Raw genomic sequence first — 23,427 nt, 5'->3', positions numbered from 1 at the left:
TTTTCTACATTGTAGAATAATAGTGAAGGCATCAAAACTATGAAATAACACATATGGAATCATGTAGTAACCAAAAATGTGTTAAATAAATCAAAATATATTTTAAATTTGAGATTCTTCAAATAGCCACCCTTTGCCTTGATGACATCTTTGCACACTCTTGGCATGCACTTTAAAAGTTTGTTTGCAGACCGCCATGATATCATAGAAGAAGAACATGCTCAAGAAGGCTCAACCAATCACCGAAGGGTTTTTGCGTGGCTGATTGGGCTGCATGACAAGTCGACCAGTGCTCGGGTGTTGTATCAATGTGCCTGCCGACTTGTTTCCTACTGGGTATCATGGTCGTGTCGCTGGCGGTAGCTCGTGGCCATTTTTTTCTTGTCACCTTGATACACTATGTCCAGCAATGGAGTGGGGCTACCTAGTAAATTTTTATTTTTTTACATTTTAGCAGACGCTCTTATCCAGAGCAACATACAGTTAGTGAGTGCATACATTATTTTTTTATTTCTCATACTTGCCCCCCCATGGGATTCGAACCTGCAACCCTGGCGTTGCAAACACCATGCTCTACTAACTGAGCTACATCCATGCCGGCCATTCCCTCCCCTACCCTGGACGACACTAGGCCAATTGTGCGCCGCCCCATGGGTCTCCCGGTTGTGGCCAGCTATGACAGAGCCTGGATTCAAACCAGGATCTCTAGTGGCACAGCTACCACTGCGATGCAGTGCCTTAGACCACTGCGCCACTCGGGACTAGTAGCCAATATCATGGTGACAGTCACAGTAAGCATATGCATACAATGCATGAAGCAACTGTACACCCATCATCAATACTTTTATTCAAAAAATAAACAATTGTCAGTTTTATAACAGAAAATGTACAATTGCTTGTGTAAAACCAGTGCTTGACTTGGGCAGGAGCTCACCGGAGCTGAGTACCGGCACCTCAGCTTTTCTACTGCTTTAGCTCCTGTTCCTCTTTCAGAATATTATCTCAAAAGTATTGTGGAGCTCCTACACCTAAATATAAACAGTACCGGCACCCAAAATGAGTACAGGCACCGATTTCAGTCCAAGTCAAGAGCATCTTCTTCTTCTATGATATCATGGCGATCTGCAAACAAACTTTTAAAGTGCATGCCGCCACCTACTGTGCTGGAATGTACGATCAATCATGATCTGCCCAATTCTGTACTAAATCAAATAAAAAAAACTAATAAATACCTACTAACTTCTACCATACCCTCCCCCTCCCCTCAAAAAACCCTCCCCAACCCCCTTACCCCATTAAATCAATATCATGCTGAAACACTCCACCCTTAGGATTGTTCAGCATGTCAACAACCATTTCAACAGTAACATCTGTTACGCCCCAATATCTCTTTTGCCGTCTCCACAATAACCTTCAACCTGGCATTTTTGCTTTACACAACCCAAGTGGTATTGATAACCTTACCAATAAAAGCTATGAAGTCAAGTTTATTCATTATTAAAGTGTCCTTTGACACCGCACATTCATGAGGGCAAGATTTCTGAACAGGCCTCCAAACCATGCCAGGACCAGCAGAAGCACCACCCCCGACAGTAGGTCCACTTACTACAGGAACATCCATGGAAGCTCCATCAGTCCACACTGTAGTTCTACCAATCTGTCTTACAGCCTCTGCATATGATACATCATGACTGATCCTATATATCTGAGCCTCTCTAGCCTCAAGTCAAGCACTATGTAAAACTAACAGTGAAATACGACTCAGACTCAAGCAGAAGTCTGCCCATACTCCGGTCGCCATATTGGGATGCAGCGACCCTCTTCTCCAGATTTTCCCAAAACGGATGTCCCAACCCGGAAACGAGAGAAGGCTTTACAAGGGTGATGCACTGTTGAGTGCTACATCCCGAGGGGTTCGTGCTGATTGGGGATGCACCGTTGAGTGCTACATCCCGAGGTGTTCGAGCTGATTGTACAGAGATTGTGGCAGCCGGTTAAATGGTGTCCATTGACAAGGCAAGAACAAGATGTATGTCAGGAGAAGTGCCGTATTATCATAAGGAGACATACTTGGAATATGGAGGAGGAATGGAGGGAAAAAGAGAGGCAGAGGAGGTCTAAGAGAGAGAGGGAGGAAGAGGGTGAGCTTGAGTCGGTTAAAAATGGCAGAAAAAAGGGAGATGGTTTGTTAAAGAAGAATGGTAGAAAGTGTAAGCAGAGTGAGTTGAAGACATGAGGAGAAATGGAAGTGAATGAGGGCGAAGTATCGGAGGTGGTAGGTGTGGTGAAGTTCTCGGAGCAAGAGGCTTGCACCGAGGGTCAGGATAAAGATGAGTCTGTGACAGTAGGAGTGACGTTTTTGGAAAAAGTGGACCCTTGACTTTTGGCTGATCCACTTGCGGTTTCAGGGTGGGTGAAAACAGAGTTGGATGCTGTGGAATCGGTGAGGGTAACCAGAAGTGGTCTTGTAATAATTGTTTGTGTTTTTGCTGGTCAGAGGGAGCAGGCGCTCTGTGTTAAACGAATGGGGGCAAGAGATGTGTATTGTTTTGCTCTCAAGAAAAGGGTGCCATTGAAAGGAGTGATTACTGGGGTAGAGGTAAATGTGAAAGCTGACCAACTGAAGGGGAAGATTCCCAGTGTTTGTGATGCTCGTTGTTTGGTGCGACGCAGACAGAATGGCATGAGTGATGAAACAGAAGAGTCATTGTCTGTTCTTTTGAGTTTGGATGTTGAGTCTTTGCCCGACAAAGTGATGTTAGGATATATAAGTTATCCTATACGAGCTTTTGTGCCAAATACATTACGTTGTTACAGGTGTCAAGTTTATGGGCATGTGGCAGCAGTGTGTAGGAGGGAGGTTCCTAGGTATGAGAAGTGTGCAGAAGGGCATGAGACAAATGACTGTGTAGCATTGGGGAAAGTAGTGGTATGTGTTAATTGTAGGGGTGCCCATGGGGCTGGGGATCAGAAATGTCCAGTGCGAGAGAGGCAGGTTGAGGTTTCCAGAGTTAAAGTAGTGCAGAAGTTGTCATATGCTGAGGCAGTGAAGAACGTAGAGGAAGATAGGTCAAGGGGGAGGGATCCTGAGAGGAATGGTGTGAGTAGTAGACCTATACCAGTACAGAGGGATAAGCCAACAAGTGATATATGTTTCAGTAAGATTGGATTTTTGGCATTTATAGCAATGGTTATCAACTGTACTGCAGGACTGGAACTTAAGTCACAGAAAATAGAGGTTGTGGTGGCAGCTGCAGAGAGGTATTTGGGTGTGTGAGATGTTATGTCAGAAGAGTTACAGGGTGTGTTAAGTGGTGGTGTCCCATCCTTTCAGGCTTTTGGCCTGAAGTAGGACTAAATAGATTTAAATAGTAGAGTATGGTATTTTCTCTTTTTTTTGTGAGTGAAGTGTTAGATGGTAGGGTATTTCTTAATTTTTTAAAGCAAAGTATAAGGGCGTTATACTCCAGTCTAGTATGTGGCGGTAATGCAACATTTATTGGATGCCAACCGGCGTTAAACCTCATCGAAGAAGAAGAAGAAGAAGCAGGAAACGCCTATGGCGACGGCTAGATTATCAAGATTGCATGTTGGAGGCGCCTTGGAGTGTGTTCATCATTACGGTAGACCTACACCGAGGAGGTGAGCGGAGAGCAGGTGCATATACATTTATTTTGGAGAAGAACATTTCGAACATTAATTTAAAGCGAGGCCTATGGATAGACCTTATGCCCTAACTTTGGGACACAACATCGGAGTCTCTATTCGTTCAACCAATACACAGACTCCCAATGTTGTGTCTAGTATGCCCCAAATTCAGGGTCTGTTTACATTCTAAGGCAGACCTTGTGCATTTATACTTGCCGCCATGTGCGGAGTTGTATTGCCTTTGACAGGTTCAATTGCACCTCTGTTGTTATAAGGTTACACCGTGTGCTCTCTTTTCAAGGTGCAATATGCAGAAATCGCGCCAATATTCCCTAGTTACAAAAGTTCTAATAGTTTGTCTAATTTCCGTTTATGTGACCAATAACGCAAAATATTGTATTTTCCGCCGTCTGAAGCTGGTGTACAAAACCTAAAGTAAAAAACGAAACTTAAAAGACCACTGAACACGCGATTGGCACGTGTTTTTCTGTCGCTCATTTGAAAAACTAGATATCAGCCTTCGAGGTGTTTCCTGACCATTCTCAAGTAAAAAAAAAAAAAAGTTTATGTAACAGTCGTCTCACTGTCTATGGTATTGGATAGAGAGCAATCACCACAGCTGTTTACCCCATGTTAGTGGGAAAATTGACAAATCAAAACCCAACCTTAATTTACCCGTTGTGACGCAAGGATGTTCCAAACTCCGTTTTAGACTAGGCTGACTGTGACCCAAATGATCCCATTTACACTTTGTAGTCAATTTTGACACTAGAATAACTTTCTGACTCATATCAATGCCACAACGGGAAGCATTGAAATAGCGCACATAGAACAGATCTACCGCTTCTTACTTGCTTATTAGACGCGGGGCGCTCAAGATGGCGGCATGAGAAGTCGTAACATTTCTAGCAGAGGAACAATTTTAGGGTTTTCTCACAAAGTTGATAATTTTAGGCTGCAGTCGGCAAAAAATTATAATATACACTACCAGTCATCTGACATTGAAAAGTGCAAAGAAAAGTGACTATTTAAAGAACAACAACCTGAGGTTCAAGGAGGACCTGACCGCATTTGATAAAGAAGCTCGGAATCGTCTGTGGCCGAGTGCATACTTCGCGGAAGCCAAGGCTTTTGTTACTGGAAGGGTAATTCGCGCTGACGCCTAGGTTGATGGCTACTGGATTTACCAAGTGAGGGGTGCAGGACTGATTTTAATTTTTTATGGCAGGGAAATTCGCACTGACAATGTTAGCTTGATGGCTATTCGTTTTACAAATGCATGGCCCAGATGTTATTTGCAATTGTATAACAAAACCCAAAAAACTTTCACTTTAGATCTAACGTTACCACCTGCCTGGTGCAAAGGACTATTTTTATTTGCAACTAGTAACAACATTTCATTTTGTGAGAACCCAGTTCATGTGAACTTATACAAGTTTCATATTCTTCATATAGTCACTGTGATAGGAAATGTCCATTTCTGTTTTTTCTATTAATGCCAGGGGAATCCCTAATATTTTGAAAAGGAAATCTTTATTTTTGTATTGTAAGGGTACTAGGGCCGACTAATTTCATTCAAGAAACTCATGCCTGTTCCACAGATACTGCGTTTTGGAAGTGTCAATGGGGGAATGATATTTGGCTTTCCTTTGTTACCAATCGGTCAGCAGGAGTCGCTATTTTAAAAGGTAACTTTAAGGGTCATTACTGAGTCATGAAGCAGATGATGCTGGGAGATGGATTATGCTATTGGTAGATGCCAACCACATTCAATTCATTGTTGTGAATACTTATGCTACCAATGAGTCAAGTAACTGTATTTTATTTAGAGACATTGAGAAGAAAATAAGTCAAATTATGTCTACATTTCCGTTGGCCAAAGTAATATGGTCGGAGATTTTAATACAGTATTACATGATAATCTAGATAGATGGCCTCCTAAGGATAGCAACTCTGATTGTGAGATAAGGAATATATGTCTAAGGTTAGGTGTTCTAGATATTTGGAGACATAAGAACCCAGATAAGATTGTTTACATGGAGTACCAAAGATGTATCTATACAATCCCATATTGATTTCTGAAGATATGTCCCCTGTAGCTCAGTTGGTAGAGCATGGTGCTTGCAACGCCAGGGTTGTGGGTTCGTTTCCCACGGGGGGCCAGTATGAAAATGTATGCACTCACTAACTGTAAGTCGCTCTGGATAAGAGTGTCTGCTAAATGACTAAAATGTAAAAATATGGCTGACAAGGTTGATACAGTCTAAATTGAACCATCGATTTTAACAGACCACAAAGTGATTTCAATAAAGATAAATATGCATGGTTTGTCAACAAAAAAAGTTAGTAAAGGTTACTGGAAATTGAATAATACTTTACTAGAGAATTAAGTATTTAAGAAGGAAGTAGCAGGAATTATTGGAGCTATCATCACTGCAAATGCAGTTAGACTGTATCTACGAGGAAAAGGCCCGGGGAGCGTTTGTCAGATCAAGACAAATGGATAGAAGAGGGAGAGAGAAATACAAAATATTTATTTAATTTAGAAAAAACGGCAGGCGAAATGACTTCCGTATGTAAATTATGATCATTATACAACGCGTGGGTCTAATCCTGAATGCTGATTGGTTAAAACCACATTCCAGCCGGTGTCTATTCCACAAGTTACCACCAGCTAAATCTATGATGTTAAAATGCCTATTTACACTGTTCCATCAGGCTGCGCAATCATTTACATTTACATCATTTAGCAGACGCTCTTATCCAGAGCGACAATCCACTGTCTCATCAACCCAGTCAGGCACTTTATAAACTTGATCTCCACTATAAAAGCATTTAGACATTATCTCACATTTAGTTTTCAACAGTGGAGATTAGTATAAACCATGCTGTCTGTCTCCGACATTTGCAACATTGTTTCAATATTCAAATTCGATCTCCTGCTGTCCCATAGTATTGAACGTGTCAGGACGAGACAAAGGCAGGCAGCGTTTCTCAGCCGGTTGAAATCATGAATCAGCTGGCATCATTTTTATGGATATATACCAAAAAAAAGTCAATTGAAAAAAGGTAAAGTGAAACGCAGCTAATTTGCAGTCTTTCCAGCTTCAGTTTGAAGTGATTGTTACAGTAGCAATGTTGTTGGCTAGCTCCTCTGAACAACAGTGTCCTGACGAGTGAGCACATTCTCTATGCCAGGTGAAATCGTGCCTCATTAGCTCATTGTTATGGATGTATCCAAATAAATGTCACTAGAAAACGATTAGTTACCGGAGTGTAACTCCAGTTCTATGAGTGGAGCGGAGCCCCATAGGGGAGCTCTGCTCCTAGTGGTTTACCCTCTGCCCTAAGGCAGCATCAGCCTGAGACAAAATTATGCACACACCTGCAGCCAATAGGAGTACAGGTGTCCCTATAAGAGGGGATGCCTCCCCTCAATCAGCCTCCCGAGATATTTATCTTCAGCGAGACTAGAGAGGGTCGGCAGGGCCTTAAGTCCTATGGGGCTCCGCTCCACTCATAGAACTGGAGTTACACTCCGGCAACTAATCGTTCTATATCGTGGAGCTCCGCCCATAGGGAGCTCTGCTCCCTAGTGGTTTAAGGCGGAGCGTAGCGCTCCAAAATGTACTCCCTGCCGAGCCAAACACTTCCCATTAAAAATGAAAAGGTCAGGCCTAGCAATGGCTGCAACCAATTCCCGCAGTACTGCAACTAAAAACCCATACGGGCGTCACAATATACCGCGTCATCGGTTAAAGACCCGCCCCACCTAGTCCAATGGCAATGCCAATGACTAGTGGGCAGATCACCAGAATAGAAGCCATACTAATCTGTACTAGCAGATAGATGTGCCTCGATATCCTGTGAAAAAACTACCGACCACTAATGGAATGACACCAAGTGTCACTCTACATTGTGTACACGGTAGACCGCCTCACTCACTCAATGGAATCCCAGAGATTAGTGGGCAGAAACAGAACATGGGTCATACTAATCTGAACAAGCAGATAGATGACCTCCCATTCCGTCAGATCAATACATGCCCTCTACTGTACTGAACCTGTCAGTCAGGAGTCATGCCAAAAAACATGCCTTCCTATCCAAAGCGGACCTGATGGAAACCTGTGTCCACAGTCCTGCTTTTCTTCTCCTTCTAGCTCAAGATCTCCCTTCAGCTACGCTGAGTACAGATCGAGCCAAAGAGTTAGAAGACATATCTAAGAGATAGAAACGGATAAATGGAGACGGCGTCGACCATGACGCTGCTCTACAAATATCCTCTAGCCCTGTTCCTCTGAAAAGGGCAGTAGAAGCTGCCACTCCACGAGTGGAGTGAGCTCTGATACCCTGAGGCAATTGTCGCCCCGCTGCCTCGTAAGCTATCTCAATGCCTTCACAAAGCCAATGAGACAATCGCTGTTTTGAAAGTGGTCTACCTAGTGCAGCCGCACCGTGACACACAAACAGCTGAGGCGATGACCTAATCGCTGCTGTGCGCTCAACGTAGCACGCCAAAGCGCGCACTGGGCACAAGCAATGAAGCTTTTCCTCACTCCTCTCCCTATGAGGAGGGGGAGAAAAAGCCCACAACTCCACGGTCTGTGATCTATATGAGCTCCTAATAACCTTCGGCACAAACGCCGGGTTGGGACGTAACACCGCTCTGCTCAGATCGCCATTAATGGCAAGGTAGTCGGGTCTCGTCGACAGAGCACACAAATCACTGACACGCTTAGCGGTAGTCAAAGCGAGCAACAGTGCCGTCTTCATAGACAGCATCTTAAGGGGTATTTGATTCAATGGCTCGAACGGCGACTTACATAGCGCTTCGAGTACCAAAGCCAAATCCCACTGGGGCAGCGTGGCTCTAGGCATTGGCCTAAGCCGCCGCGTTCCCAATAAGAAACGTTTCACTAGAGGGTGGCTGAACACATTTGTTCCGCCAAACCCCTCATGACCAGCTGAAATCGCCGCTGCAAACACTAATGGTGGCGGGCGATTTCTGCTTATCAAACATAAACTGCAGGAAAGAGAGCACACTCTCAACCTGACAGTTCATGGGGTCCACACCTTGTGTGTCACACCATCGTGAAAAAAACGTTCCATCTGCTTGTATACATCCTAGAAGTGGAACCGGCTCGTGCACCCTGTATGGTTCTGATTACTGCATCAGATAACCCACGGCGCCTCAACCTGTCCCTTTCAGGAACCAAGCCTTCAGTGGTTGGCCGATTATGGGCAACTGCCCTATCGAGCCTCCCGCCTGAGTCAACGCTTCCCGTCGATGTGGAATTGGCCAAGGTGGCGCAATCAACATCTGACTCATCTCCGCAAACCATGGAGCCCCTGGTCGATCGGGGGCTATCAATATTATTGACAGCCCTCCTGATCTCACCCTGGCTAGCAGTGGGAGAATGCAAGACAGCGGAGGGAATGCATACAGAAGAACTCTCGGCCACGGGTAATGCGCGAATGCGTCTCTGCCCAGTGGTGGTTCGTCCTGTTCCCTCAGAGAGAACCATAGGGGACATTGCGCGTTCACGCGTGACGCGAATAGATCCACCTCGGCTCTCCCGAACTGTTCCCAAATTTGGAGAACAATGTCCGGATGCAGACACCACTCGTCGTCTCGAGGACCCCCTCTTGACATGAGGTCTGCTCCTACGTTCAAGTAGCCCGGAATGTGTGCTGCTCTCAACGAGCGAAGGTGCTTGTCAGCCCACAGCCACAATTCCTCTGCCGCCCGGTGGAGAACAGGAGAACTGACTCCTCCCTGACGATTTATGTGAGCTACTGTGGTCCGGTTGTCTGACCAGACCAGCACATCACGACCCCGAAGGGTAGACGCGAAGTGGGTCAGAACCAGTCGAACCGTTTCCAACTCCCAAGAGGTTTATGTGGAGGCTCGAATGAGGCCACACACCTCCTATCGCTTGAGTCTGACATGTCCCTCCCCATCCAGTCAGAGAGGCATCTGTGAATACTGGAATGTAGGATGACACCTTGCCTATCGGGACTCCGTGCGTGAGAACGCTCGGATTCCTCCAATAGTCCAGGTCTGCTCTTAGCGAGAGAGGAACCACCACCAACCGATGACGTTGACGCACTGGGTCTAGTCTTAGTTGGGCGAACCATCGCTGCATTCTGCGCATATGCAGAAGTCCCAGCGGAACCACAGAGTGGGCTGACGACATGAGACCCAAGAGTGACATGATCGACAGCGCCGTCACCGTGTGATTCGGACGACACTTCCTCAGGGCTAGCAACAAGGCTACCCTTCGGGGGTCCGAAATTCGAGCCCTCATCATTACAGTGTCTAGCTGTAACCCCAGGTAGACAATCTGATGACTGGGCCAGGGCGCGCTCTTTTTCCAATTCACAGCGAACCCCAGACGTGTGAGATGAATCACTGTCTGTGTCGTGTGAGTGAACGCCAGCTCTGCTGACGGGGCGAGAACCAGTAGGTCGTCTAGGTAGGCTAATAGCCGTATTCCCTGACGACGCAACGGTTCCAATGCCGCCTCCACACACTTGGAAAACGTTCGAGGTGCCAGGGCGTACCCAAATGGCATCCTCGTGAACTCGTACGCCACCCCTTGAAAGGCGAACCGCAGAAACTTCCTGTGGCGTGATTGTATCGGCACATGAAAGTACGCGTCCTTTAGGTCTATGCTTGTACAAAAGTCTCCTTTCTGGACACATTCCAGTAGACGTTTTGTCGTCAGCATTCGGAAGGGCCGTTTGGTTATGTTCTCGTTGAGAATGCGTAAATCCAAAATCGGCCTCACTCCCCCCGTCTTTTTGGGCACTAGGAAGTAGGGCGAATATAGCCCCTTGTTCCTTTGCTCCCGGGGAACTACTGTGACCGCCTCCTTCGCCAAAAGTTCCGTAATCTCTGACATCAGAGCGGCCACTTTTTCTGGCGTTTTCATCACCGTCTCCACCACTCCCCTGAACGGGGGTGGGGTTCGATGGAATTGGAGGGCATAACCCTTCTGCAACGTCTGTTCTAGCCAGCGTGAGAGGGTACAGCTTCGCTGCCACTGCCAGCAATGCAGAGAAAGCGGGCGCGCACGAAGCTGTGGTGCATTCAGTAGGAAGGACCTGTATTCCTCTATGGCCCTCGCCGCCGCTATTCCCCAACACTGGGTTGGTGGAATAGCCCAAGGCGGGCCCCCCTCGAAAGGGAGAGGAAAATTCAGCACGTTCTGAGAGAATCGGGGGCCTTGATACGTTAGTTACGCCTGTAACTCTAGTATTCTGGCCCTCCGTGAACGTAGCACGGGTTTGAACTGGCTGAGGTATTAACCTGAGACAGAGCGCCTTCCCCGGATAGCAATTGCGTCATCATGCCATTGTCTGACCGAGACTGCTGCTTGCCATGAGAACCATCCACTACAGTACTCCTAAGAGCCTGGAAAGTGTGGTCTCTAACTGGTACCATAAGGTGGCGCCAAGATACCTCATTTTTACTAGTCTCATGAGACTGCTCAACTGCGCACTCTTGGTGTGGTGAGCTGTACTCAGAGTAGTGGGTATCATTACGTTCTGTATTAAACGGGGGCGCCGATACATTGGTTACACCTGTAACTCTAGTATTCTGGCCCTCCGTGAACGTAGCATGGGTCTGAACTGCGCTGACTGAGGCATTAGCCTGAGGCCAGGCGTCGTTCCCAGCTAGCGGCTGCGTCTTCATGTCATATTCTGACTGAGACAGCTGCCTGCTATGTGAGACCTTTACTACAGTGCTCCTAGGAGTCTGTAGTGTAAGGTCTTTATACGGTGAGCTAAGGCTACGCCTTGCTACCCTTTTCTCCTTCCTCTCCTGTGTGTGTTCAACTACGCACCTTCGGTGGGTTGAGCTACACTCAGGATGGTGGGAGAAAATCATGGGGCGTGAAGTACTCTGAACGTTTTCAATTGTGTCATGGAAAAGGGGCTCTTTTGTGACAATGTCAGTGGGAGCCAACACTTTATTTACACAAAAACAATCATTTCCCTCCATGCCCCGAACAATGGGGTGGGGGGGAACAGTGAGCTCTGATGCGTCCAGCGCCGAGCCATCTCCCGTTCTCGCCCCCTCGTCCCGTCATTGGCGTCGTCGCTTCTGGTTGCCCTTCTGGTGCTGCCAGGACGACTTCACCACGACTTCCCTCGCCGGCGGAATCGTCGCAACCACGGGTGCCGCTGGTGGTCGACGTCTGTCGCCTGGCACGTCGCCTCCCCGTAGACCTACTGGGGGCGTTGGAGGGTGGCGGTTTAGTCGGCGCCTGGCTAGACCTCCCTGCCAATGGCAGGTGTCTAGCCAGCTGCTTTCTGTCTTCGTTGAGCTTTGCAAATCGCTCCGTCGCCTCCTTAACGGCGACCCCAAAGAGGCCTTCGTCAGAGAGGGGGGCGTTGAGCAGCGAGGCTCTGTCCGTCTCCTTCATGGCTGTCATCGACAGCCAGAGGTGACGTTCCATGACCACCGAAGTGGCCATTGACCGGCCTGCACATATTGCCGACGCAGGTGAAGAATAGCGCCAGAAATCCTGGACGCCTCTTCAACCTCCTCGCTGGTCAACTCAGACCTTCCCGTTGTTAGGCGGGATAGGGAGGCCGCGAGGAGAGCAATGTTGTTTGCTGCCGACACAGCTTGGGCTCCCAACGTGAAAGACTTATCAGCCAGCTGTGCTGTGAGTCTGTCTTTCTGCGCTGGCAGGGTGGCTTTCTTGGAGGCCGCCCAGAGACTCGAACCCGGCACCAGATACGCCGCCATGGCGCTCTCGAGCCTAGGGATTCCCTTGGCAGCCCACTCACGTCCAGCCACTCTCGTGAATGGGCAGTACACCCTGGCCGGCGAACGCGCCGCAAGGGGTGCTTCCCACGAGCCCTCGACATATTTGCCAAGAGAAGGCATAGCAGGAGCCAGTGGCTCAGCTGCCTTCCTTGGCCGAGAATAAGGGCCGCCCTCCATCATATCTACCTCCGCAGGGGGGGGAATAGGGGGCAGCGCTATCTCCAGTCGCTTAGCGGCCCTCTCAATGAGTCCAGGGAAGTCTGCACGCAGAGAGGCCGCTGCGAAGGACAGGGCTACTGACGTGTCAGAGCCCGCGTCATCTTCGCCCAAGGAGCCATAAGACCTCTCGCTCCCCAGAGGGAAGGGGGTCTTAAAGGTTTGCGTCAGAGGGTCGGATTGTTCCATTGGAACATCCATCTCCGCGTCTCTCTCCTTGTCATCCTCCGAGTCTGCGCTGTCTGACGACGCCTCTGAAGCAGAGGCGAGTAAAGACAGCACATCCTCCAAAGGGATATCCTCCCTAAAAAACGCCCGGCGCTGCTTCCTCTCCTTCATAGGAAGGAGGGCGCAGGAGGCGCAGTTAGGGGGATTGCCGGTCCCGTCCATGGCATGCTGCGGACCCAAACACACGAAACAAAGGTCGTGGGGGTCCGTAGACGCCATGGAGGTACATCGGCATTGAGCCCTGAAAAGGGCTTTTGGGGGTGGAAAATCTCCAGGAGTGCTCATTTTAGAAGACGACGATGGCTGGATCATCGACGACGAGTTCTTCATGAGTCTTCTTACTTCGTCTCTTCTTGCTTCTTCACAAGTCCAGTCGCTGAAGATAAAGGGAGGCTGATTGAGGGGAGGCATCCCCTCTTATAGGGACACCTGTACTCCTATTGGCTGCAGGTGTGTGCATAATTTTGTCTCAGGCTGATGCTGCCTTAGGGCAGAGGGTAAACCACTAGGAGCAGAGCTCCCCTATGGGGCGGAGCTCCACGATATAGAACAGCTTAAACAAATGCAAATGCAGCAACTTTGCTGTTATTCTGGCGGAACTTTTTGACGTGACTGTAAATTAGCCGTAGTTGGCTAGCAAGCGAGGGATAAGAACGTTGCCAGCCAGTATGGCAATGGAACGTTTAGAACGAACGACTGGGTCGCGTCTCTAGCAACCGTAGATTTGTGTCGGGACTATATCTTGTGGAAGGATGAAATGGCACGGATAAATGAATCAAAATAACGTTTTTAATGAAAATATGTCAATTATTTGAATATGTTGGTAACCCGTTGTATAAAAGTGATAATGCCTTCGAAGCCGGTGTTTGTTGGATATATTAGCACGGTTTGTCTGCCCTCGACTTCGTCTCGGGCCTAACAACACCTGTGCCAATATATCCAACACCGGCTTCTCGGGCATTATCACTTAAATAATACTCCCAATGAAAATCCAAAATAAATCTCTCAGGATGTTGCACAGTTTTATCAGCCGAGTCAACTTCCAGTATGGATTCTTTCTTAGACAATGTAGCCAACATTGCTAAGAAGTTAGATAATGATTTCAGGGATTTTTGTGATGGTGATGTATCCAAAATTGAGATAAAAGCTTGTATTAAAAGCCTTAAGGAAAATAGATCCCCTGGAAATGATCGTTTAACAAGCGAGTTCTATAAAACATTCAATGATCGATTGATTCCTTTCATTCTTGCTATGTTCCAAGAATCAATAAAAAAAGGGCAGTTACCAGCTTCCTTAACGCAAGGTGTAATGACTTTGATTCCCAAACCTAATAAGGATAGTCTTTTTTATATAGACAACTGGAGGCCCATTAGCCTGTTGAATAATGATGGGAAGGTATTTGCCCTTGTATTTGCTAAGAGGTTGAAACAAGGCTTACATCATTTAATTGATGAAGAACAATCTGGTTTTATGCATGGTCGACACAAGTAATAACATCAGGTTGATCTTAGATATGATTGACTATAATGACCTCCCTAGTTTGTTGATTTTGTATAAAGCTTTTGACACTGTATAACATGAGTTTAAGTTCAAATCAATATGTTTTTTTGGGTTTGGTGACTGAATTTTTTCAGTCCATTATTTATATAATGGTTGTACTAGCTCTGTGAAATTAGCTCACGGGACATCCCAAAGATTTGATATTGGGCGTGGCATTCGGCAGGGCTGCCCAATTAGTTTATTTTTATTGGTTACTCAAATTATGGCTCTTCATATCAAGAAAATGAATTTAAGGTATTTCAGCACTTGGCAAGGAATTTAAACTATGTCAACTGGCTGACGATACCACCATATTTTTGAGAGACAGGAATGAGGTTTCTAAAGCAGTTTCCTGTATTGAAGACTTTTCCTTGGTTTCAGGTTTGAAAATTAATATCAATAAGCCAGTCTTATTTCCACTCAAGGACTGTGTTTTACAGGAAGTACAGTGAGGGAAAAAAGTATTTGATCCCCTGCTGATTTTGTACGTTTGCCCACTGACAAAGACATGATCAGTCTATCATTTTAATGGTAGGTTTATTTGAACAGTGAGAGACAGAATAACAACAACAAAGTCCAGAAAAACGCATGTAAAAAAATGTTATAAATTGATTTGCATTTTAATGAGGGAAATAAGTATTTGACCCCTCTGCAAAACATGACTTAGTACTTGGTGGCAAAACCCTTGTTGGCAATCACAGAGGTCAGACATTTCTTGTAGTTGGCCACCAGGTTTGCACACATCTCAGGAGGGATTTTGTTCCACTCCTCTTTGCAGATATTCTCCAAGTCATTAAGGTTTCGAGGCTGACGTTTGGCAACTCGAACCTTCAGCTCCCTCCACAAATTTTCTATGGGATTAAGGTCTGGAGACTGGCTAGGCCACTCCAGGACCTTAATGTGCTTCTTCTTGAGTCACTCCGTTGTTGCCTTGGCCGTGTGTTTTGGGTCATTGTCATGCTGGAATACCCATCCACGACCCATTTTCAATGTGCAAAATCAGCAGGGGATCAAATACTTTTTTCCTTCACTGTATATGGTATCCCAATTAAAGATAAGTTACCTTATCTTGGAATTGTTATATGCAAGGATGAAAAACAAAGGAGTGAATTAAACTTTTACCCCATTATTGAGAAAACAAAGAAATTGAACCTCTGGTTACTGAGAGAGATTTCATTATATGGTTGGGTTTTATTGTCCAAAGCTGAAGGGTTATCCAGATCGGTTTATCTCGTTATCACTTGACTTACCCCCTAAAATTGTAAAGGACTTAGTTAAGATTCTTTATTATTTTATTTGGAGAAACAAGCCTCACTATCTACGGAAAGATATTCTCAGTAATACCCAAGAACAAGGAGGTCTTGAAGTTTTAGATTTCAATACTCTAAATAATACATTTAAAATAAATGTGGATTCTGTGAAGTATATTAAGAACCAGAACCGTATTTGGAATGTCTTCCCTAAGTATTTATTTGACTCTGTTGGTGGTTTAGAATTTCTGCTTCGGTGTAATTTTGATGTTGATAAAATCTCAGTAAAATTGGCCAAATTCCATAAGCAGGCACTTTTAGCTTGGATGTTAGCGTATAAACATCAATTTCCCCCTCACAGATACTTTCTATGGAACAACAAAGATATACGATAAAAAAAATAAGTCTGGTGATATACAATGGGGGAATGCATGGAAAATTCCTAACAAAAATGGTATCAGTAACAAGGTAAAGGGAGTTTCATTTAAAATGTTACATAGAATTTATCCTGTGAAACAACATGTTTTGGAAAGATTCAAGCTGAATATTGACTATAATTGTGATTTCTGTGGAATGGAGAAGGAGACCATTTTTCATTAGTTTTTGTCCTGTATTTATAAATAATTATTTTGGATTGACATATAGAAAACAGGACCGGTTGTACAATTTTAATGGTTTTGATTTAATTATTTATTTAAGAAATTCTGACATTGATAAAGATGTAGTGTATTTAATTAAACTGCTAATAATATTAGGTACATTTCATATTCACAAATGCAAATGGTCTAGTTCAAAACCTTTAAATGAATTTAAACAAAATGGCACTAACTAAAATGAAAAACAAAAAGGTAATTCGAACTTGTATTATTAATTAATATGATTTGTTTGTTTAGGATTCCTGGCAATGTAAATAGTTTGTATGCTTGTTTGCATGTGACTATTCCTCTTTTGTTTTGTTATTTGTTTGTTGATAAAAATTACATGAAAATAAACATGCTGACTAGACCGGGCATGCGTCCGCGATCTTGCGCATGTTGATTTTGTCCATCCACACCAGATGCGATCAGGACACGCAGGTTGAAATATCAAAACGAACTCTGAACCAACTATATTAATTTGGGGACAGGTCGAAAAGCATTAAACATTCATGCCAATTTAGCTAGCTAGCTTGCATTGCTAGGTCATTTGTCCTGGGATATAAACATTGGGTTGTTATTTTACCTGAAATGCACAAGGTCCTCTACTCCGACCTATTAATCCACAGATAAAAGGGTAAACAGAGTTTGTGTCTAGTAATCTCTCCTCCTTCAGGCTTCTTCTTCTTTGGACTTTATATGGCGGTTGGCAACCAACTTTAAGGTGCATTACCACCACCAACTGGACTGGAGTGTGGACCGCAGTTCATCTTTCAATCACCCACATGGGTATATGCTCCTAAAAAAACAATGAGGAGATGGGCGAGGCGGGACTTGCAGCGCGTCAAGCGTCACAAATGGAACCAAGTTCTATTTTAGTGCCTGGCCATGCAGACGCACGCGAGCAGTTTGGATGCAATTATTGTGTACATTTATATTGCAACTCTCACACATGTAACGCGAGCGTTGTGGTCAGCATGTTAGACTTGCTTTCAATGAGTGACAGATTTATAACATTTCTATGTGAATTTGTTCTGTTTCCTAAAAAGTTACATATTGCAGCTTTAAATAATATTGACGTGTTTACACAAAACTCTACTGTAGCCTTACTCAGAATTGCAGACTGCAAATCATACATGAATTTAAGCCATTCAGACTATTCTGCATGATCATTCAGTCTCGTTCTTCTCTAGTCCCGATTGTGGCGACGCGTTCGATTTACATAGAAAAAACCCTTAACATCCCTTGTTTGTCAGGAATGTTGAATACAATTATATTTGAACTTATACTGACGATTGTCCGTGGAGTTGATCCTTCAGTGGGTTGAAATTTTAGACAATATCCACAGGAAAGTATTAATAAACTGACTTCAAAACACGGGTCTCTGTGTAGCAATCAAGATTTGTTTGCTCGTGACCTAAGGCACGTGCACAAGACAGAAGTACATGCATGCATACCGAAGTCTTGTATGTGTTTACATGGTTTTGCGCATGTGCCAGGTGATACTCTACCGGCGCTCTAAAAAGTTGGGTAAATAATACTTTTCCTGGGGGGATATTTTGTCTCAAATTTCGACCAACTGAGGTACCAACCGCTCAGACAACCGGTAGAGTAAGTTTAAATGTAATTTTATTAAACATAAGGAAACTTCCCAAGTTTTTGCAGTGGCTTGTTTAACTGTATACCAAAAATTGGTATCTGTCTGATTTATTAGGCAAGTTCTCCTCTAGTTTAAAGTCACTGACTTCACTCCTCCCTCTCTTTCTCAATCCCCCTGGCCGCTCAAAGGTTCCCAGTTGCATGTGACGGTCACTTGTTAGCCAGGCCAAGAGGAGTAGCAGTCTGTCCACACCGACACAGCCCAGTCCTATTCTATTCAACTACAGGTAGGCTGTACCTCTATTCTAAGATGTCATGTACACACTTCATATGATTGTCCGTGGGTCCTGTATGATTATGCTGTCCCACTTTACTGTAATTCTAAATCCCAGACCACTGAACAATATGAGTGCGGTCAATGTCTTTATTGCAATTGTGCAACAATAACTGCAGATGATCAGATCTCACAATACCTGGACAGGTGTGACCCTGTTGAGAGAGATTGTGAGATGCAGGTTTACGTTTATTGTCATGAGTCTTGTCTTAGAGGCAGAACTGAGCGTTTTCCCCTTAGATAGGCCAGCTGCAAAGTCAAAATTGGCTATATTGTAAAAATTAATGAAAACAAACATTTGCTTTTTGGTCTTAATTTAAGGTTAGGTTTCAAATCTATGACTTTGTGGCTGTGCCAGCTAGTGACCACTCTGCAATGCTAACCTGCTTGTGAGACAGGCAAAAATATCCTAAAGGTTAATGGACTCATACTGGAGCCTAGAACACAGCCTGATCAGAACACAGCGAGACCGCAGAGTCAGAAAATGCACGTGATAACGGACATATGCGTGTTGTTCCATTATCACGTGCCTGGTCTGACTCTGGTGTCTCGTTGGGTGAGAGGTTGTTCAACTTGAATGAATAAATAAATCGGTGTATAGACGACAATACCTCAGCTCCCTTTTTGGTAAAAAAAAAAAAAAACATGACTAGGCTACTTAATGAAAGCTTGGATCAGATTACAAATGCAATATTAATGGGTTTTTCAGTTTAGAGAAATTGGCCAATTCTAAGATTTGAATCCAATATTTCTGTCCCTGTGTTAATGTGTCAGTGGTTAGGTTGTACTTTTTGAACTGTCCCTGTGTTAATGTATCATAGTGGCTAGGTTATTTGATCTGTCCCTGTGTTAATGTATCATAGTGGCTAGGTTATTTGATCTGTCCCTGTGTTAATGTATCATAGTGGCTAGGTTATTTGATCTGTCCCTGTGTTAATGTATCATAGTGGCTAGGTTATTTGATCTGTCCTTGTGTTCTGTGTCTCAGGCTTCAGTATGAGTAGTAAGAAGCTGCTGGTGGATGTGGACTGTGGGGTGGATGATGCTCAGGCTATCATGATGGCACTGGCCGCCCCTTATGTAGAGGTCCTGGGCATCACCTGTGTCCATGGCAACACCAATGTGGAGAACGTGTGCAAGAACACGCTGCGGGTGCTCCAAGCCTGCAACAGACTGGAGGTATAGTGTTCATCTGTGGTACACAATTACATTTATCGTTTATTTAGCTCAAATTGTTTTGACATCTTTGTCTAAGTAAACAAACACCCAATGGGATCCAGGGATGTGCTTATATCATCACATGATACATAGAAAGTGCATTTAACGGTAAAGCTTATACACAGTGTACAAAACATTAGGAACACCTGCTCTTTCCATGACAGGCTGACCAGGTGAATCCTATGATCCCTTATTGATGTCACTTGTTAAATTCACTTCAATCAGTGTAGATGAAGGAGAGGAGACAGGTTAAATTATAATTTTTAAGCCTTGAGACATGGATTGTGTATGTGTGCCGTTCAGAGGGTGAATGGACAAGACAAAACATTTTATGTGCCTTTGAACGGGGTATGGTAGTAGGTGCCAGGTGCACCGGTTTTAGTGTGTCAAGAACTGCAATGCTGCTGGGTTTTTTCACGGTCAACAGTTTCCTGTGTGTATCAAGAATGATCCACCACCCAAAGGACATCTAGCCAACTTGACATAACTGTGGTAAGCATTGGAGTCAACATGGGCCAGCATCCCTGTGGAACGCTTTTGACACCTTGTAGAGTCCATGCCCAGACTAATTGAGGCTGTTCTGAGGGCAAAAGGGGGTGCAACTCAATATTAGGAAGGTGTTCCTAATGTACATTCGGTGTATAGACTAAAGTATGCATACCCTTATACAGAGAGAGGGGAAGAGATCACATGATGGGGAAGGATGCTATGAGAGTCTGTTGACCTCTCTCTCTTCCTCTCTGACAATACATGGTTGTTCTGTCTTAGACACATGACTGTGGAGCTCTACCCAATTATAGAGCTCTGGAAACTGATTTGACATGATGTTCTATTGAGTGTTTACAGCAGTAGCACATAGAGCAGAATTGTGGAGAGGCTGGAGTTTATATCAAATGTTGCCATGACAACAACAAAGTAGTTTGTTTAAGAAACAGATTGGCACCCAGACTAGTTTTTGACTCTGTATTTTGGGATGCCCACTGACATAGGCACGGCTCTTGAATTCATATCAAGTGAAAGTGTAGATGGAATACTATAAATGTTGTAATTTGCAACTATTGCATTCGGGGTTCTGACCTGTGTTCTGTGTTCTAGATCCCGGTATTCCGCGGTGCTGCCAAGCCTATCCTGGGGAATGTGATCAGTGCGGGAAACTTCCATGGCCAGGACGGGCTAGGGGATGCTCCAGACCCAAACGCTCCTGGGCTGGACATGCTGCAGATGGAAGGGGCGGTACCTGCACTGATCCGGATAGTCAACGAAAACCCTGGAGAAGTGAGAGCGGAGCAGACACAGGCTACTCAATGTGTGTGTGTGTGTCCCTGTTGTAAATGCAGGTGTTTCCCTGTTTCTCCCAGGTATCTCTGGTGGCCACGGCTCCCCTCACCAACCTGGCTCTGGCTGTAAGAATGGAGCCATCCTTCCCCAGCAAACTCAAAGGCCTCTACATCATGGGAGGCAACACAGAGTGTAAGGGCTATGATTTATTTGCTTCAGAAGGTCAATTTATCTAGTATATGAATGGTAAATAGATAAATGGGTCGATTGCCATAGGTTTTAATATGTGGTACCTGTGTTCTGCCTGTCTTCAGCCAGAGGAAACACCACAGTGTGTGCAGAGTTTAACTTCGCTGCCGACCCGGAAGCAGCTTACATCGTCCTGAATGACTTCCAGTGTCCCACTTACATAGCTGGCTGGGAGTTCACCTGCTACAGCAAGCTGCCCTGGGTAACATGAATTTCATCTAATCAATAAATAATAAAACACTACCTTCCACATTATGATTGAAATTGTTTTTCACCTAACAGTCGTGGTGTGATGACTGGCTGGCCCAGGAGTCAGAGAAGGCTCACTTCATGGCCCGGATCTTCCGCCACAGTATGGAGGAGTCGCACAGCGAGCGCTCCCAGACAGAGATGGTTGACGGCATGGGCTTTGTGTCATGTGACTCCTACGCCATGGCGGCGGCCATCGACGACACCTTTGTGACCGAGAGCAACCAAATGGCGGTGAGCGTGGAGCTGACGGGCACACACACGCGTGGCATGATGATCCTGGACACGCTGGGCATGCTGAAGAAGACTCACAAGGCCTTCGTTATGAGGAAGGTGAACATGGTGAGGTTTGAGCAGATGATGATGGACGCCCTGAAGTAATCTCTAGGTCTGCTACAGCTAACCACTAGATTGTAGAACCAAACTAACAACCAACAACTACGTGAACGCTCTATGGGACCGTAACCAGGGAAAAGTGACAACTCCAACCTCATCGGGTCACCCCAAGACCATACTTAATCAGTGACACTATGATCCATCTTGAATGAAAACATTACTACAGTGGTAATTGTAGACCTCTATTCATGAATGAGTTTAAATACATTTCATATTTAAATTTTTTAAATAATTTCTTACATTTTGTAATAGTCTGAAGGCATTTATAGATGTTAGAAGTATTATGATTGAGTCACGGTATTGTCTTCAGAAAATAATTTTAGGCCAGAGAATGTCCTCATTCTCAGTACTACTGCTGTTCACACTGAACGATGTAGGAATAATAAAAGCATTGGGCCAGTAACCGAAAGGTCGCTGATTTGAATCCCCGGGCCGGCGGAAAACAGACACATTTCGGTTGAATGCATTCAGTTGTGCAACCCCCTTCCATTTTACTGTATTATTGGCTCACGCTGATGTCAAGAATCATGCCTTGTCATTCAGATAAAAATGTAAAATAAATCGATGGAATTAAAGCTCATACCAGCAGTTGTGTGCATTTAACAATCCATTATGTCACGCAAGCACATTCACAACACTTAATCTGTTTCATGATACATTTATTACACCCAGTTGTTCAAAACAGATGCACAATGTAGAAATCAATCATCAGAGCAGTCAAGGGGAAGGACAGTCCTGGGTGTAATCATTACGCCAAATCTGTTGCAAAACATTTCACAACAAAGCGTTTACTCCAAATGGAAATCACAAAGGAGAGTTTCTATTAGAATAATTCAGGTAGGTCCTTCTCCGTTTCAAGTGAAGTTAGCATAATAAAATACAATCCCCAAACTGACCCATTTAAGTTAGTTTAGCTACTATTTACAATTAATCATTTCAGTGCTGTCAGTGTTCCAGAGATTTCCAATGTTGGTCCATTAGTAGCCTTTCCTTCCCTGGAATCTAGACCTGTTATCTAGCTGTAGAAAATAGGGTGATCAGAAACTAGTCAGTTCCATAAGGCTGATTTCTACAACAAACTTAGTGATGTAAAAAAACACATGACAGCTCAAAAACATACTCAAAAGGCAAAGCCTTATAACAGTTCCACCCAAAACAAGCTGACATTTATGGTTTAAAAAATTGACTGCAAAAAAGGCTGAGACCACCATGGCATTAGCTATCGCTGAACACTGTTCCATGCTGGCATGTGATCACATTGGAGAAGCATGTAGAGCTGCTTTCTCAGACTCCACTGCTGCTACCCACTTCAAAATGCACAGGACAAAGTGCACAGAAATGATTAATGGAGTTCTAGCACCATACTTTCTGAAAAAGTTGGTCGCAGATGTGGGTGACCAGCGTTTCAGCCTCCTCGATGAGTCCACGGATGTACCTGGGGATTGTGATAAGGTACTTTAGTGACACCAAGCAGACAATTGTATCAACATTTCTGGGGCTTGTTGAGTTGGAGGGAGGAGATGCCAAATCTATAGCCTGTGCTGTTGTGGCTTTCCTCGAAGTGTTGTCTTAAAAAAGAGAAACTCCTGGGGATATGGACTGACAATATCTCTTATGACGGGGATTAACAATGGGGTCCATAAAGTGCTGAAGGAGGAGTATGGCCTCAAAGATCTGGTTCTTATTCGCTGTGTGTGCCACTCTGCAGCTTGCTGTAAGTCATGCTTCCAATGACACCATCCCCCGTAGTGTGGAGTACTTGGTACAAGAGACTTATAACTGGTTTTCAGTGTCTCCAAAGCGCAG

General features: G+C 44.8%; 1 protein-coding gene across 3 annotated transcripts; it reads left to right on the top strand.

Annotated features, from left to right (window-relative positions):
• The first annotated feature begins 3,537 nt into the window (after positions 1 to 3,537).
• LOC121554104 (probable uridine nucleosidase 1) lies at positions 3,538 to 22,201 on the top strand. Of its 3 annotated transcripts, none has more exons than XM_041867557.1 (7): positions 3,538 to 3,642; positions 18,087 to 18,184; positions 19,220 to 19,410; positions 20,545 to 20,724; positions 20,808 to 20,919; positions 21,042 to 21,178; positions 21,259 to 22,201. In XM_041867557.1, exons 1-7 carry the CDS (start codon positions 3,560 to 3,562, stop codon positions 21,604 to 21,606), a joined length of 1,149 nt encoding a protein of 382 aa, XP_041723491.1. In that variant the 5' UTR covers positions 3,538 to 3,559; the 3' UTR covers positions 21,607 to 22,201. The 3 variants fall into 3 exon arrangements, with proteins under 3 accessions (XP_041723491.1, XP_041723496.1, XP_041723499.1); XM_041867562.1 differs by having other exon boundaries at positions 3,550 to 3,657; XM_041867565.1 differs by lacking the exon at positions 3,538 to 3,642 and adding an exon at positions 5,250 to 5,336.
• Positions 22,202 to 23,427: the final 1,226 nt, after the last annotated feature.

This window comes from Coregonus clupeaformis, chromosome 23 (assembly GCF_020615455.1).
Source record: "Coregonus clupeaformis isolate EN_2021a chromosome 23, ASM2061545v1, whole genome shotgun sequence".
Lineage (NCBI taxonomy): Eukaryota > Metazoa > Chordata > Actinopteri > Salmoniformes > Salmonidae > Coregonus > Coregonus clupeaformis.
The sequence above is the reverse complement of the archived record's forward strand: the minus strand, read 5'-3'. Positions and strand labels throughout refer to the sequence as shown.